The sequence below is a fragment of the Thamnophis sirtalis genome, unplaced genomic scaffold (assembly GCF_051295495.1).
Source record: "Thamnophis sirtalis isolate CommonGarterSnake01/CBP01778 unplaced genomic scaffold, rThaSir2_p1.2 scaffold_4, whole genome shotgun sequence".
Classification (NCBI taxonomy): domain Eukaryota; kingdom Metazoa; phylum Chordata; class Lepidosauria; order Squamata; family Natricidae; genus Thamnophis; species Thamnophis sirtalis.
The window spans coordinates 53,981,534-53,996,918 of NW_028261384.1; the positions used below are offsets into that span (position 1 = coordinate 53,981,534).

General features: G+C 38.2%; 1 protein-coding gene across 3 annotated transcripts in view; it reads left to right on the forward strand.

The window, feature by feature from the left end:
- Positions 1-2,595: 2,595 nt before the first annotated feature.
- The window catches only part of NEK11 (NIMA related kinase 11), a 203,599-nt gene continuing 190,809 nt past the window's right edge, over positions 2,596-15,385 (forward strand). For all 3 annotated transcript variants that reach the window (XR_015696375.1, XM_087712942.1, XM_087712943.1), the window contains exon 1: positions 2,596-2,843. Coding sequence is in view for 2 of the 3 variants with exons in the window: in XM_087712942.1 (XP_087569068.1) it covers positions 2,674-2,843 (170 nt within the window). In the remaining variant the exon portion in view is untranslated. The remainder of the gene's footprint in view (positions 2,844-15,385) is intronic.

Genomic DNA, 15,385 nt, shown 5'->3' on the forward strand with positions numbered 1-15,385 from the left:
TAAAACAATATAAAAATAACATATAAACAATTAAATGCTGAAAAACAACTCATCCAACAATTAACATCATTCCAAAACTCAAGGCTTGAGAAAAATATGTAGATCTTTATGCCTTCTGAAGTCAGGCAGAGTCTTGGCTGAATCTTAGCAAGAATATTGTTTAAAGTTAAGGACCAGAAACTGAAGGCAAGCTTCCCAATCATACTAGGAAGACATTGAGGGAAAAACAGGACCTTTAATTACGTATTGCAGAATTTATATTTGGTAAAGTTAATGTATTAATAACATTTTTAAAGTGGGAATATTGACTATTCATGAATTGTCACGGAGCTAAAAAAATGAGATTGTGGAAAAATAATGATGCATTCCATATTCATTGTAGAGATGCACTTTGCCTATATATCAGTGAACTGAATCAGTGAATTTATTTATCTTAAAGAACTAGTTTATTTCATTGCAGTGACTTGGGTATGCAAATATTAAAATTATCATAAATTTATATCAAAACCCCAAAATAAAACCACATCATCAACAGAGCTCACCCAAACGCCTATTTCAAAAGCCGGACCAAGAATATATTTCACCAAACAGGGAAGCCTATTAACAGATTAACAGAGTTGGAAGGGACCTTGTATGTCATCTTGTCCAAACCCCCGCCCAAAGAGGAGACCCTACACCATTTCTGACAAATTTCAGTCCAGTCTCTTCTTGAAAGCTTCCAATGAATCCCTCGTTCATTTTCCATCCATTATTCCTTGTCTAGCCTTCAGGTGCTTTGGAAAATAGCTTGATCCCCTTTTCTCTGTGGCAGCCCCTCAAATATTGGAACACTGCTATCATGTCTCCCCTGCTCATTGTCTTTGCTAGACTAGCCATACCCAAGTCCTGTAACAGTTCATCATATGTTTTAGCCTCCAATCCCCTAATCATCTTGGTTGCTTTTCTCTGCATTCTTTCTAGAGTCTCAACATCTTTTTATAGTATAGTGATCAAAACTGGATGCAGTATTCTAAGTGTGGTCTTACTAAGGCTTTATAGAGTGGTATTAGTACCTCACTTTATCTTGATTGTATCTCTTTGTTAATGCAATTTAGGATTGTATTGGCTTTTTTGGCTGCAGCTGCACACTGTTAGCTCATATTTAATTGATTGTCCACTAAGACTCCAAGATCCCCCTCACAGTAACTGCTATTAAACTTGGTTTCACCCAGTCTACATGTGTAGTTTGGGTTTTTCTTGCCTACGTGTAAGACTTTACTTTTCTCTACATTGAATTTCATTTTGTGTTCAAGTCTGCCAAGATCCATCTGGATCTTGAGTCTATCATATAGAATGTTGGCTATTTCTTGCCAGCTTAATATCATCCCCAAATTTGGTAAGTTCCCTTTCTATTTCCTCATCTAAGTCGTTTATGAAGATATTGAAGTGTACTGGGCCTAAGACGGAATCTTGCGTGGCCCGACAAAACCGCACTCGTCAAAATAGCGGCGACAAAACCGCGTCGCTAAAGCCGCGACGTCATCACCGCGACGTCATCACCGCGGCAACAACAGCGCGGTGACAGAAGGGCTCTTTAAAACAGCGCGGCGGCAGAAAGCCGATTTAAATTAAGGTAAGGGTTAGGATTAGGTTTAGGGGTTTGGTTTAGGGTTAGGGTTAGGGTGCTGAGTGCTTCGGAAGGCGTGGATTTGCCCTCCGCGGTTATGTCATTGCGCTAGGGTCGCCTTTTTCCTTAGCGCTTCAGACGGCACGGATTTGCCCTCCGCGCTTATGTTGGCGCGGATAAGGGCTTCGCGGTTTTGTCGGTGAACCGGAATCTTGTGGTATCCCACTGCTTACTTTCCTTCATGGAGATGTAGTGCCATTAAGGACTACTCGTTGAGTACAGTTTATCAGCCAATATTATGTAAGATTTTTAATGGGATTATAGATAATTGCTGAAAATGAAAAGTAGGTCGTATAGACAGATAAAATTTAAAAAGATAAGAGAGGTATAGTACAAAAAATTCATCAATAGATGTGGCATGAGCCATATCTCTAAGAAATAAAAAAAAATAAAGGAATTAAGCAATATGTAATATAAATGTGATGGAGTTGTTTATGGTTCATTGTGTTATGCCCATCATAGCAATTGATAAACTATGGTTCTGATAATTTGGGTTAGTATGTTCAAATACAGCTAGTGATATACTTTGTTGTAGCAGTGAAGGTTGAGTATAAGAGAAAATTGCTTCTACAAGATCTTCTACTGCAGTGTTTTTCAACCACTGTGCCGCGGCACACTAGTGTGCCGTGACATAGTGTAAGGTGTGCCGTGGGAAAATTACTTTATATATAGTCAATATAGGAACAGAGTTAAATTTTTTTAACATTTTCTAATGGTGGTGTGCCTCGTGATTTTTTTCATGAAAAAAGTGTGCCTTTGCACAAAAAAGGTTGAAAAACACTGTTCTACTGCACTAGTGTTACAATAATATAATGGAAAATAAGTAAGTTAAACCTATTCTTAAGTATCTTATAAATTTCAGTATATTGAATATTCTTTTTCCTTATAAATTTCAGTATATTGAGTATTCTTTTTTCTCTTGCAGGTGATTAATCCTTCATGATCAAGGTATTATAAATTTTGTAGTTTCAGTATTAATTATTGAGCTACCTTGATTCTATGGAGTAATGCTGAAATTCCAGGAAGCGGTTAAGCATGGTACATCATTTACACCTATTTTTATCCACTCAAAAGCACTAATTGCAGGAAGATACAATATTTATCAAAAACTTGGACATGGAAGTTTTGGAACCGTTTATCTGGTTTCTGACAAGAAAGCAAAAGAGGAAGAACAGTTGTAAGTGTTGTATAAAATGAATTGACTTAAAACTGCAAATATGCATTTTTGTTTAAATATTGCCTTCTGAGAAAATGGTAGAATGGAATAATATTTATTTATAAACAACATTTAGTCAATTTTCACAGGTATTAAGTGTTTGCAGCCATACAGATAAAACTGGTACTGTCTTAAATACATCTTGTTAAAAATAACCTAGCTTGCTTCAAAATAGTTATGTCATGATAAGGACATATATGATTCTAGCATTATACATATTTTGCATATGTTCTTCTGTAATATGTTCCTTTTATTCATAATTCATTCATTTTTAAAAGATTCAGCTTGATCTTTACTGAACTAGTGCATAGTAGCTTACCAGTGCAGTTTTCTGCTAATAAACTCTGAGGAGCTGCTGTGTCTCCTTAGCAACTACTGCATCCCCAATAACTTATTTATGCTTATTTTGAAACAAACATAACAACTTTCATTTATGTATCTATTTTCTGAGATTGTGGTGTGTAACCCAGAAAGAGATCTTAAGGTCAAAGTGACTAGTGTGATGAAAATGTCAATTGTGTTTTTACTAAATACAACAGCCCCCAATCTTTTGGACACCAGGGACGTACGTGTGTGTGTATGGTTTCAAATGCTACCTACATCCCCCATGCGTAGATGAAGCTTGCGCTGAGCAGTTCCTAAGAGGCTGTGGGCTGGTACTGCTCTGTGCCAGTGGTTGGAGACACTTGACTAGAAAACTAAATTCTCTCTTAGAAATAAAGGTAGTCCTCAACTTACAATAGTTTATTTAGTGATAGTTCAAAGTTACAACATCACTAAAAAGTGACCTATGACTGTTTTTCACACTTATGACCATTGCAGCATCCCCATTGTCACATGATCAAAATTCAGATGCTTGGCAACTGACTCATATTTATGATGATTGCACTGTGTTTGGGATCATGTGATCACCATTTGCTATCTTCTGACAAGCAAAGTCAATGGGGAAACCAGTTTCATTTAACAACCGTTTTAATAATTTACCAACTGCAGTGATTCACTTAACAATTGTGGCAAGAAAAGTCGTAAAATGGGTAAAACTTAACAAATGTTTCACTTAGCATCAGAAATTTTGGGCTCAATTATAATCGTAATCGAGGACTGGCTATATTTAGAAAAAAGATAAAAATAAATTTCCAGATCTTGTGCTTTTATCTAAATCTATTATGTATGCTTCTCTTAGAATGCCACATATTCTTCCAATTGATACAGTTCATTAATGATATTGTAAAGTTGGAAAAGTTTGAAAAAAATACAACAAAGTTTATTGCTAAATTGGTTCAATTTTCTTATGGAGGTACAGTCTATATAGTTACATTAAAAAACAGTATGCAAGAATAGAGATATTTATAAAATTAGACATGGTTTATATAAAGTGTTCTGCTTCATTTAAAAAAAATATAAGTGCACAATGAAACTGAACAAGAGACACAGAAATTTGAAGAATGGACTTCCTTAACAACATGACCTGATACATTCATTTTCTATTGTATATTTTAATTTTAAATTTTACAGCTAATTTTCTTCATGCATCTAAAAGAGCTAGTTTGGTGTAGGAGTTAAGGCATCAAGCTAAAAACTGAGGAATTCTGGAGTTCTAGTATCTCCTTAGATACAAGGCCAGCTGGGTGACCATTGGCCAATCTCAGTCTCTCTCAGTCCAAAAAGAAGGCAATGGCAAACCAAATCTGAAAACATTCAATCTAGACAGTCACTGATCTGAAATAGTATAGGTTCTCCTTTTTGAGCAAGGGCCTCGACTAGAATACCTCCAAGATCTCTTCCAGTTCATTCATTCTAACATTGCCAAGAAAACTACAGATTGTAGTCCATGCAATTGCCAAAAATCAACATTAACTTAGGTAAACACTTTTCTGCTTATAGAAACTTGCAGTTTAGCACTCTACCATTTGATGGAGCCAATGCTCTGTACAATAGTAAAGTTGACATTTCTAAGGTGGCACAGCAGTTTTTAGCAAAAGTGTTCAATCTTTTTAATATTCAAATTACTCTTTTTTACAGTTGGACTAAATTACATTGAGGGAAGGAAAAGCTACAGTGATATTTCTGTTTGAATATTAAATGCTTCAGAAAATCTTAACTAATATTTATTTTTGAATTTAAGAAAATTTTGTGTCATTTAGCAAAACTGGTAAAAAGCTAGGAATTGTCACATGTTGCTGAAAACCCTGTTATTTTAGCTCAAGAATCATTTTGCTAAAACATTCCAACTATTGTTTTCAGGAATGCCTCTTCTTTTATGACAATCATTAAAAATACATCTAAAATTGTTTTTCTATATTGTAATATTGATATAAAATTTACATGGTGCTGCATGTATGCTATTTCAGCTCATATTAGATCTCAGAATATGATGGCTGTGTCATGTACAGGTAGTCCTCAACTTACAACTACAACTGAGCCCAACATTTATGTTGTTAAGTGATAAATTTGTTAGGTGAGTTTGCTCCATTTTACAACTTTTTTTTGCCATATTTGTTAAGTGAATCACTGCAGTTCTTAAATTAGTAACATGGTTGTTAAGTGAATCTTGTTTCTTTGCTGGTCAGAAGATCACAAGAGGGGATCACATGACTCTGGGACACTGCAACTGTCATAAATGTGAGTCAGTTGTCAAACATCTGAATGTAAATCACGTTACTATAGGTATGTTGCAACCATTATGACAAGTGTGAAAAATGGTCATAAGACATGTCTATGGAGGTTCTCAGTCATCCAGGTCCTGATTGTCCCAAAGGTGATTTTTTTCAAGAGGCAACTGGACTTTCTGATTTTTCTTTGAAGATGTTTTGCTTCTCATCCAAGCTTGGATTCACATAGTTATTTTTACATATTTTTACATATTTGTTTTTGCATATAAAAGGTTAAAATATACATTCTGGATTGCTTTACTTACCGTCCCATACATCTATTTTGTATTATCGCTGCCCTATTTTTTCTTTTCGTTTCACCCTCCCTCCCTTCTTTACCTTCTTCCTTCCTCCTTTCCCTTTCCTTCTTCCTTTGCCTCTCCCCTACTCTTCTCTTCTTCTTCCTCTTCTTCTCTTTCCTTCTCTTTCTATCCCTTCCCCCCTTCCTCTCCTTTCCTTTTTCTTCCTTCTCCCCCCTTTCCTCTCCTCTCCTCCTCTCTTCCTTTCCTTTTCTGTTGTGGTTATCTCTTTTCAATGCTGAACTGGTGTATTTTCAGGATGGTATTCCCACAAACACTGTTATAATTTTATGCTTATCCTATTCCCTTTTCTTCATTATCTTGTCCTAACTATTTTTTCCCTCTATATCTCATTCTTGAACATATACTTATATATTAATACTTTCTTTTCTATTTTCTCCCCTCTTCCCCCCTTTCCATTTAATAGTGTCTCGCTTAGGTTTTATATCTCTCTCTTGCTTTCTTTTCTAGATTCCTTTCTCTAACTAATCATAAAATCTTTCCCATGTCTTGAAGTGCACCGATTCCTCTTTATCCTCTATTCTCAAAATTAACCTGTTTATCTCTGCACAATCTAATTTTTTTTATTATCTCTTCTGTTGGTATCTTATCTGATTTCCAATTCTGTACAAATACAATTCTCGCTGCCGTAGTTATATGTATAATCAAAGATGTAGCTTCTTTTTTATATTTCTCTGGAAGGATATTCAATAAAAATATCTCTGGCCTAAGCTCTATATTTCGCTATAACATTTTTTCTAACCATGTTCTTATCTTAATCCAGTAGTTCCTTGCTTCTGCATACGTCTACCACATATGACAATATGAACCCATACATTGTTGACATTTCCAACATTCTGCTAATTTATTTTTAAATATCTTTGCTATCTTTTCGGGTGACATGTGCTATATATAAAACATTTTGTATAAATTTTCTTTGCACAATGTTGACACAGTTAATTTGTAATTCCTTTCCCATAGTTGTTGCCATTTCTCTAGTTCAATTGTATAACCAAAATCCTTTGCCCATGCTATCATTGTATCCTTAACCACTTCTTCTAATCTGATTTTTAATAGATAGCTATATAATTTCTTGACAGTTCTTTCTTCTGTTCCCATAAGAATCTAATCCAGCTCTGAACTTCTCAAGTTAAAACCATACTCTTTGTATTTTTCGTATCTTGATTGTATTTGCAATTGTGAAAACAACCTATATCAATCCCTTGTTCTTCTAACTCTTGTTTTTGTCTTGATTCCCCCTTTTCGGTTAAAATATATTTGTATCTAATAACATTCTTCATACTACTAATGTTTGGATGTGTCAATACTTCCATTGTTGAAAGCCACATTGGTATTTATAAGTAATATTTTACTTTTACTTTTTTTCATGTTGTTAATAGTCCATTCTTTATGTGGTATCTCTGGAAATAGCCATGTACTTACTTTTACCATACCACAAAAATGCATGCCAACCTAGTTGCAAATCATGTCCTTCCAAAGTCAATAATCTTGTATTTCTCAATAAAATTCACTCTTTCATCCAAGTTAGAGCAGCTGCTTGATTGTACAATTCCCAATTTGGTAATCCAAACTCGCTTCTGGTTCTTACATCTTGTAGCATTTTTATATTAATTCTTGCTTTTTTCCCTTGCCATATGTATTTCCCCACTATTCTATTCATACTTTCAAAGTATTTTTTCTCTAGCTTTATCTGTATTGTTTGAAATAGATATAAAATTCTTGGTAATATATTAATCTTTATTATCGCTATTCTTCTCATTAATGGTAGTTGTAAATTTCTCCAATTTTCCAAGTCTAATTCTATTTGTTTTCTCACCTTATAATAGTTATCCTACTTTATTGTTACACATCTTGATGTCAGTTGAATACCCAGATATTTCACTTTTTTCACTATCTGTATATCCAATTTTCCCATTAACTTCTGTTTTCCTGTTATATTTTTCACCATAATTTTTGTTTTATCTTTGTTTATTTTCAATTCTGCTACCACTCCATATTCCTCTATTATTTCAATTAATTTCGGTCCTGTTTCTATCAGATCTTCCATAATAAACACCAAATCATCAGCAAATGCTTGTATCTTATAGTCTTCTTTTTTAATCCTAATTCCTTTTATTTCTTTATTCTGTCTTATTTCTCTGTTCAGGATCTCTAGTACCAATATAAATAATAGTGGCAATAATGGGCACCCTTGCCTCATTCCCTTTGTAATTGCTACCTTTTCTAGCTTATCATCATTTACCATCACCTTTGCTGATTGATTATTATAAATAGTTTTAATCATGTATATAAACACCTCACCAACTCCATCATTTGTAACTGCATTATCATAAATTGTCAGTTCACATTGTCAAAAGCCTTTTGTGCGTCCAAGAATAGCAGCGCCGTTTGTTTCTGTGGTTGAGCTTCATAGTACTCTAACGTGCTCAATACAATCTGCATGTTGTCTCTAATCTGTCTCTTAGGTAGAAATCTATTTTGGTCCATGTGTATAAATTCGCTTAAGAATCTCTTTATTCTTTCTGCCATTATTGATGCAAAAATTTTGTAATCCACATTTGGTAATGAAATTGGCCTGTAGTTCTTTACTTGCTGCAAGTCTGCCTTTTCTTTTGGAATAAGAGTTATAGATGCCTCAGTCCATGTATCTGGCATCTTTGCCTCCCCTAATAACTTGTTAAATAGTTCCAACATTGCATTACTTAATACATCTTGTAAGGTTTTATATAATTCGGCTGGTAATCCATCTGTCTTCCCCTTCTTTTGCCTTTTAATTCCCTCCATTCCCTCCATCATTGTTATTCTTTCTTCTAGAAGCGAAACATTTTCAAAGAAAAAACAGAAAGTCCAGTTGCCTCTTGAAAAAAGCACCTTTGGGATGGTCATAAGACACTCTTGTCAGTGCCATTGTAACTTTGAATGGTCACTAAATGAACTGTTATAAGTTGAGGACTACCTGTATTTTTGTATAGAAAGAAAGCATAATTATCTGCTATTTTACTAACTATAATTGCATAATACCTACTTGTAACCTCATGCAGCCCATGTACTTCCTATCTTATTTCATACCATATTATTTATATACTGACATTGCTTAAGTATTTAGAACTTATATTCTCACCATTTAATTCCTCAAAATTTCCCATGTTGTATTATCATGATAATAAAGATTAAGATAAAAAGTTAATTTTAAAAAAATTGTCAGTCAGATATAAATATTTGAATATAAAGCTTGCATAGTGAAAAAAAATTTTGTGGTATGACTTCCCAAAATATACTACTTGTCAGGTGTGCCTCCTCCAATAACCAAGAAAGAAAATTCCCAACTCCATTTGAGTAGACATAAAGGTACTTTTACTGGATATGAAAGGAAAGCAGCGAAAGAAAAGCAAGATCTGAGTCAAAAAGGTGCAAACGTAGAAATATTAATTGTTTACCCAGGACCCTCCCCGCAATTATTCAAACCCAATATCCAATCTGCAACTCCCTAAGATGTCATGTGGGGGTGCATCTTCAAGTGGCCTCATTCATTTGATAGCAGAGACGGTTGACCTTGACCAAGCTCAAACACGAGCCATCACCATGCGCAGAAGATGGTGAAAACAAAATTCCCTTCTTGATAACTCCTCCAATACCAGTAATTCCCTCCCCAAATACCACAAGCCCACACCCCACCCCCGTTTCTATGACAGCCAATAGCAGGCAAGCAATGTAGAAGCTGACATTCGGCTCTCCTTCAGAAAGGACATCATCCCTGGAGAAAAAAGATAAACTGGACAACAACAATAACAAAATATATATGGATCACAACTAGAGTTTATCAGGATACTTAGAATGGAACTTTTGCAAATGTTTGGGAGCTCTGACATCAGACTTGTTCACCCACTCAGCATGGGATGGAGGAAAATGTTTCTAGGCCACCAAATATTGAATTCATCCCCTGTGTTTCCTGGAACCCGAGATTTTCTTAACCTCAAAATGTTGTTTTCCTTCAATAAGGAAGGGAACGGAGTGGAGGTTGAGATGAACACACTAAAGATGTTTGTTCCGGTTTCAGTAAGTTCACATGGAACACGGGATGGATTCTCCTAATGGTTTTTGGCAATTCCAATTGCACTGACACAGGATTCACAATTTTAAAAATAGGGAAAGGACCCACATATTTTGGATCCAGTTTCTTCGACTTCTGGATAGTTTGAAGAAACTTAGTGTGTCAAGAATACCCTATCCCCAACCTGATATTCTTTTGGCTTTGACCATTTTTTATCAGCTTGTCTTTTGTGTGCTTGGTGAGTCACATCTAAGCTTTGTGGGTCATAGGCCAGAAATGTTGAAGCTGATCACTCCACTTGGACAAAGACAAGTTCTGTGGTTTCTTCTGAGACAATTCAGGAATAGGTACAAAATCCTGGCCGAACACTTCTTTTAAAGGGGTCATTCCAGTACTGCGATGTACCGAATTGTTGTATGCCACCTCTGCATAGGGCAAGAGGTTAGCCCAATTATCCTGCTGGTAATTGACATAGCACTTAAGATACTGCTCTAGAACCAAATTATTCCTTTCACAAGCCCAATTAGTCTGCAGATGGTGGGCAGAGCTTAGACCATGGGCAGAGCCTATTAACTTCAGGAACTCTTTCCGAAAGAGGGAGGTGAATTGGACCCCCCTATCTGAAATAATGAGCTCAGGAACGCCATGTAACCTATAGACATGCAAAATAAACAGTTTAGCCAGTGTTTTTGCCGATGGAATCTTTGAACAGGGCACAAAATGCACTTGCTTGGAGAACAAATCGGTGATCACCCAGATGACAGTATTTCCCAGGCTTTATGGTAACTCGATAATAAGAGCCAAGGTGGCACAGTGATTAAATGCAGCACTGCAGGCTACTTCAGCTGACTGCAGTTCTGCAGTTCGGCTGTTCAAATCTCACCGGCTCAGGGTTGACTCAGCCTTCCATCCTTCTGAGGTGGGTAAAATGAGGACCCGGATTGTTGTTGGGGGCAATATGCTGACTCTGTAAACCGCTTAGAGAGGGCTGAAAGCCCTATGAAGCGGTATATAAGTCTAACTGCTATTGCTATTGCTATAAAATAAAATCCATCGATACCTCCTTCCATGGTGCACCAGGTCGGGTGACGCTTTGAAGTAGTAGTTCCCTGGTGGTCTCTTTGTAGCCTCACAAACGGGACAACTAGCTATGTAGAATTCTATGTCTTTTTTCAAAGAAGGCCACCAGAACTCCCTTTCAACCAGATGTAATGTCTTCACAAAACCAAAATGTGTGGCGTTGTCGCCACACTGGAGGGCTGCTCATGTGTCCTTGCCTAATCAAAAGGAAAACACCAGACAAAATTCCTCGGGATGAGCTAAAGCTTTGAATGATCATTGAAGGGCTCTTTTATTAGAAAAAGTTAGTTACAGCGTCATCAAAAAGGAGCGTATCAAAAGGCATATATAATCACACATGGTACAAGTAAACTAATGAAAAGTTCATAGCATTCTACAAATAAACCAATAGAAAATCACATCATGGCAAAGGGTGGGCAAAGGGGGAATAGAAAGTTACAAGCTGCATGGCATTGGTAGGGGGAGAGGGGGAATAGAATGTTACAGCACAGCATAGGGGGGAGAAAGGGCATGTGTGGGAGTAGCTGGCTCACATATTTCATTGTTACATGAGGCTGCATAGTGAGTCCTGACCGTTAGGCCAGAAAGATGTTTCTGGTGCGATGTTTTTGCATCCCTGTGTATGTGTGTTTCAGGTAGCAGAAACTGCCCTGCACACAAACACCCGGAATGAATTCCAACATCTCCACTATTTTTGTTTTAAAAGGCAGCATCTCCCTCTTCGTCGCTGGGCATGTGGAAGGGATCTTTCCCCATGAAAGGGGTTGACTGTTCATGTAACTCCATGTGGTTGACAATGTGAATTTTCTTCTGTGGAGCCAAGCTAGAGAGTATATTCTTACACATAGTTAATAAAGAGGGTACACATTGAATACAGCAGCACAACAGTATTAGCAAAGCAACAAGGGTTATAATGGTTTTGACAGTATTTCCAAACCAGCTAAAATTAGGTAGCCAAGAGGTCAGCCAATCCCACAAGGAGTCCGAGGCCTTATATGTTTGTCTAACTGTTTGAACAATATCATGTAATTTTTCCACACTGGTTTCAATTTCTCCGGACTGGTTCAAATAATGACAACAGGTAGCATTCAACCAAACACATAGGCCTCCTTCCTTGCTTAACAAGTAATCCGGAGCCAATCTATGTTGAGTTAAAATTCTGGCTAAAGAGTCAACTTCTGCCTGCAGGGCTTGTAGCCCAAATATCGTGGTGTTAGCTAGGGTTTCCATTTGGGCAGATAGAATACGCAGTTGTTTAACGTTCCATGCGACACCCATGAGTGGTAGGGTGGAGGGTGCTCTGCCCTGTTTTCCAGGTCAGAGACAGAGACAGCCTCAAGCTGTGGTTCCTGCTGGTTGGTCATGGTCAGGCGGCTTCTGTGTTTGTGCGGGTGGTTGTGTAGGTGGTTTGGGCAAATATGGTCTTATGTGCCGTCCTGGGATCCAAAGAACCTTGTCTTTCAGTTGGATTGCAGCGTAGCCCCATCCCCAGGTAATCAGGTCAGCAGGTCCTCGCCACGTCAGGTCAGGCAAGCAGCAATAGTAGACAGGTGGACGGGAGGTGTCAGCAGAAGGTGGAGCTGCGAAATGACGAATTGCTGCTGAGGAAGGCGGCTGACCGGTGAGATTTAAAAAGTTTAATGTATAGAGACAAAGATTAAGAATGTTTTGCAAAGCTGGGAGGCTAGGGGGCGCTTTCCCCTTTGTTTCAATGTAGCGATCAAGGGAATGCTTAAGAGTCTGATTAGCGCGCTCAACCATTGCCTGTCCTTGGCTGTTATATGGAATGCCGAATTTGTGCACAATGTCCCATTGGTTACAAAAAGCAGCAAAGGCTGCACTGATGTAAGCGGGCCCATTGTCTGTTTTTAATCTCTTTTGGGCATCCCAGCGATGCGAAGGTTCGAATGCAGTGGTTGATAACATGTTTTGTGGCTTCCCCTTTTGTGGGGTAGCAAACAAGAAGCCAGAGAATGTATCTATGATTACATGTAGATACTTCCAAGGAGCAAAGGATGGATATTGAGTCACATCCATTTGCCAAATTTGGCAACATTCTGTCCCTCTGGGATTAACTCCCATAGGGAGGGAATGTGCTTGCCGGCTACAGGTGGGGCATTGTTGAACAATGGCAGAGGCCTCATTTGCAGTAATGCCAAATTGTTTCATGAGCGCTTTCTTGTTTTGATGAAAATAGGAATGGCTTTCCCATGGAGTGGGAGCTGTCAAGGTTAAAAGAGAAGAAGAGTTGACAGCAGCCGCTGCTGCATCAGCCACATCGTTGCCTTCCTGGAGAGGCCCAGAGAAGGGCTGATAGCTTCGGATATGGGAGACATTGAAAAAATGTGTGCGGGCAGAAATTAACTTTTGCAAAGATAAAAAGAACGAGAGTAATTGTGGTTCCAATGAGGGAGAAAGATAGGTCTCATAGATTGATTTCACAATCTGAGTTACACAGAGGCTATCCAAAATCAAGTTAAAGGGTTTATTTGGAAAAGTAGAAAAAGCCAAAATAGAGGCAGCAAGCTCTGCACGCTGAGCGGAAGTCTGCGGGGGGTAATTTTTGTGCACCACCAACCATTCTCCTGCCAGGCACAAGCTCCATAGGTTTTGCTTCCGTCAGCAAAAATAGTCATGGCCTGAGGAAGCGGGAGGGGGGAATATGGAGTGTGCCATTGCAGGGGAACAGTTCGGGAGGTGCATGGCAAGAAATCTCACCTGGCCAGTCAGCAAGTGCGAATTGAAGGTTTTCCGAGTTAGCAAGTAAAGTCTCCCAGGTTGATAAAGAACAAGGGACAAAAATCGTGGAAGGTTCAATTCCGGCCAACAACTTTGTTCTGACATGGGCTTTTGTAATTAGAGCTGCAAAAAGTGCAGGTTTCTGAGAAATAGTGGATTTTGGGGTGTGAGACAAGTGTACCCATTCAATAATTAATAATTTTGAAGTTTTTTGCACCACGGCTCCTGTTGGGAGCCCAAGAGTGTTACATATAATGAAAGCTAAGGGGGTGTTGTCCTGAAGACGATCCACCCAAATTTGAGCAAGGGCCTCATTTACCTCTTTTAAAACTTGCTGATGTGTTTCATCTAATTTAATAACATCTGCAGGGTTTTTGCCCATTGTTAATGCAGAAAACAACGGAGCCAATTGAGGGGTTGTGAGCCCCATATATGGGCGTGCCCAGTTAATGGAGCCCAAATATTGCTGTAACTGTACTAATGTGGGAGTGTGTGGCAAGTCCAATTTTGGCATTGCAGGTGCAGCATGAGAAGCCAAAAGCTTATGACCTATGCCTATCTTCTTTCCATTTCTGTTAGTTTTCAGGAGGTGAAGGCGCAAAGTTGCAGGTTTCCATTTATGTTCATTTAGAGCAACAATGCCCCCACGGCCATGTCACTTGCATCTGCTTGGACCACAAAGGGTGTATCCATGTCAGGGTGTTTTAAAGCAGGTTCAGCTGCAAACAGCCTTTTCAACTTCTCTAAAGCAACTTTACATTCCATAATCCAATTCAAAGATTCTGTAACAGTCTTGACTTTCTCCAGGTCCACTTCAATATCCTCATGAGAGATGTGGTACCCCAAATAGTCAATTTTCTCCTGGTGAAATTCATACTTAGACAATTTGACATAAAGTTCAGTGGCTCAGAGTTTCTTCAGGAGTGAGCGCACCAGTTTTATGTGTTCCTCATGTGTTTCCATATAGACAAAGATGTCATCAAGTAAACTAACCCCCCCTTGTACAGATGTTCATGCAGCATCTCATTAATCAACTGCATAAAAATAGCTGGCACCCCCTTTAGTCTAAATGGGAGTACTCTAAACTGGAAACACCCCAAAGGGCAGTTAAAGGCAGTCTTCCACTCATCTCCCTCTTTTATTCAGACTCTGTAGTATGCCTCTCTTAAATCTAATTTCGTGAAAAGCCTCCCCTTGGCCAAGTGAGCTAACATGTCCTTCATGAGGGGCAAAGGGTACATGTTTTCCATGCAAATGGCATTCAGATTTTTTTAGTTGGCACACAAGCAAAGAGAGCAAGCTTTTTTCTCTTGGAATAAGACTGGCGCGGCCACCCATGGCCTAGCAGGTTGTATAAACCCCCTCTTTAAGTTTTTATCAATGAAATTGCATAATTCCTTCAGTTTACGTGGGGTCATTGAGTAAATCTGTGGTTTAGGGAGTTTCTCCCCTGGAAGGATTTCTATGTTGCAATCTGTGACATGGTGGGGAGGGAGCTTGTCGGAACCCTTTCGCTGAAAGCCTCTTTGAGGTCCCAATATTCTTTCAGAATTCTTTTCCTCAAGTTTATCACATGTAACAGCTGCTAAGTCTGTTACAGCTCTTGCTAGGTAGGAAGTCTTTTCCTCCTCTGTCAGTTTAGCCGAATGGATTCCTTTCCGC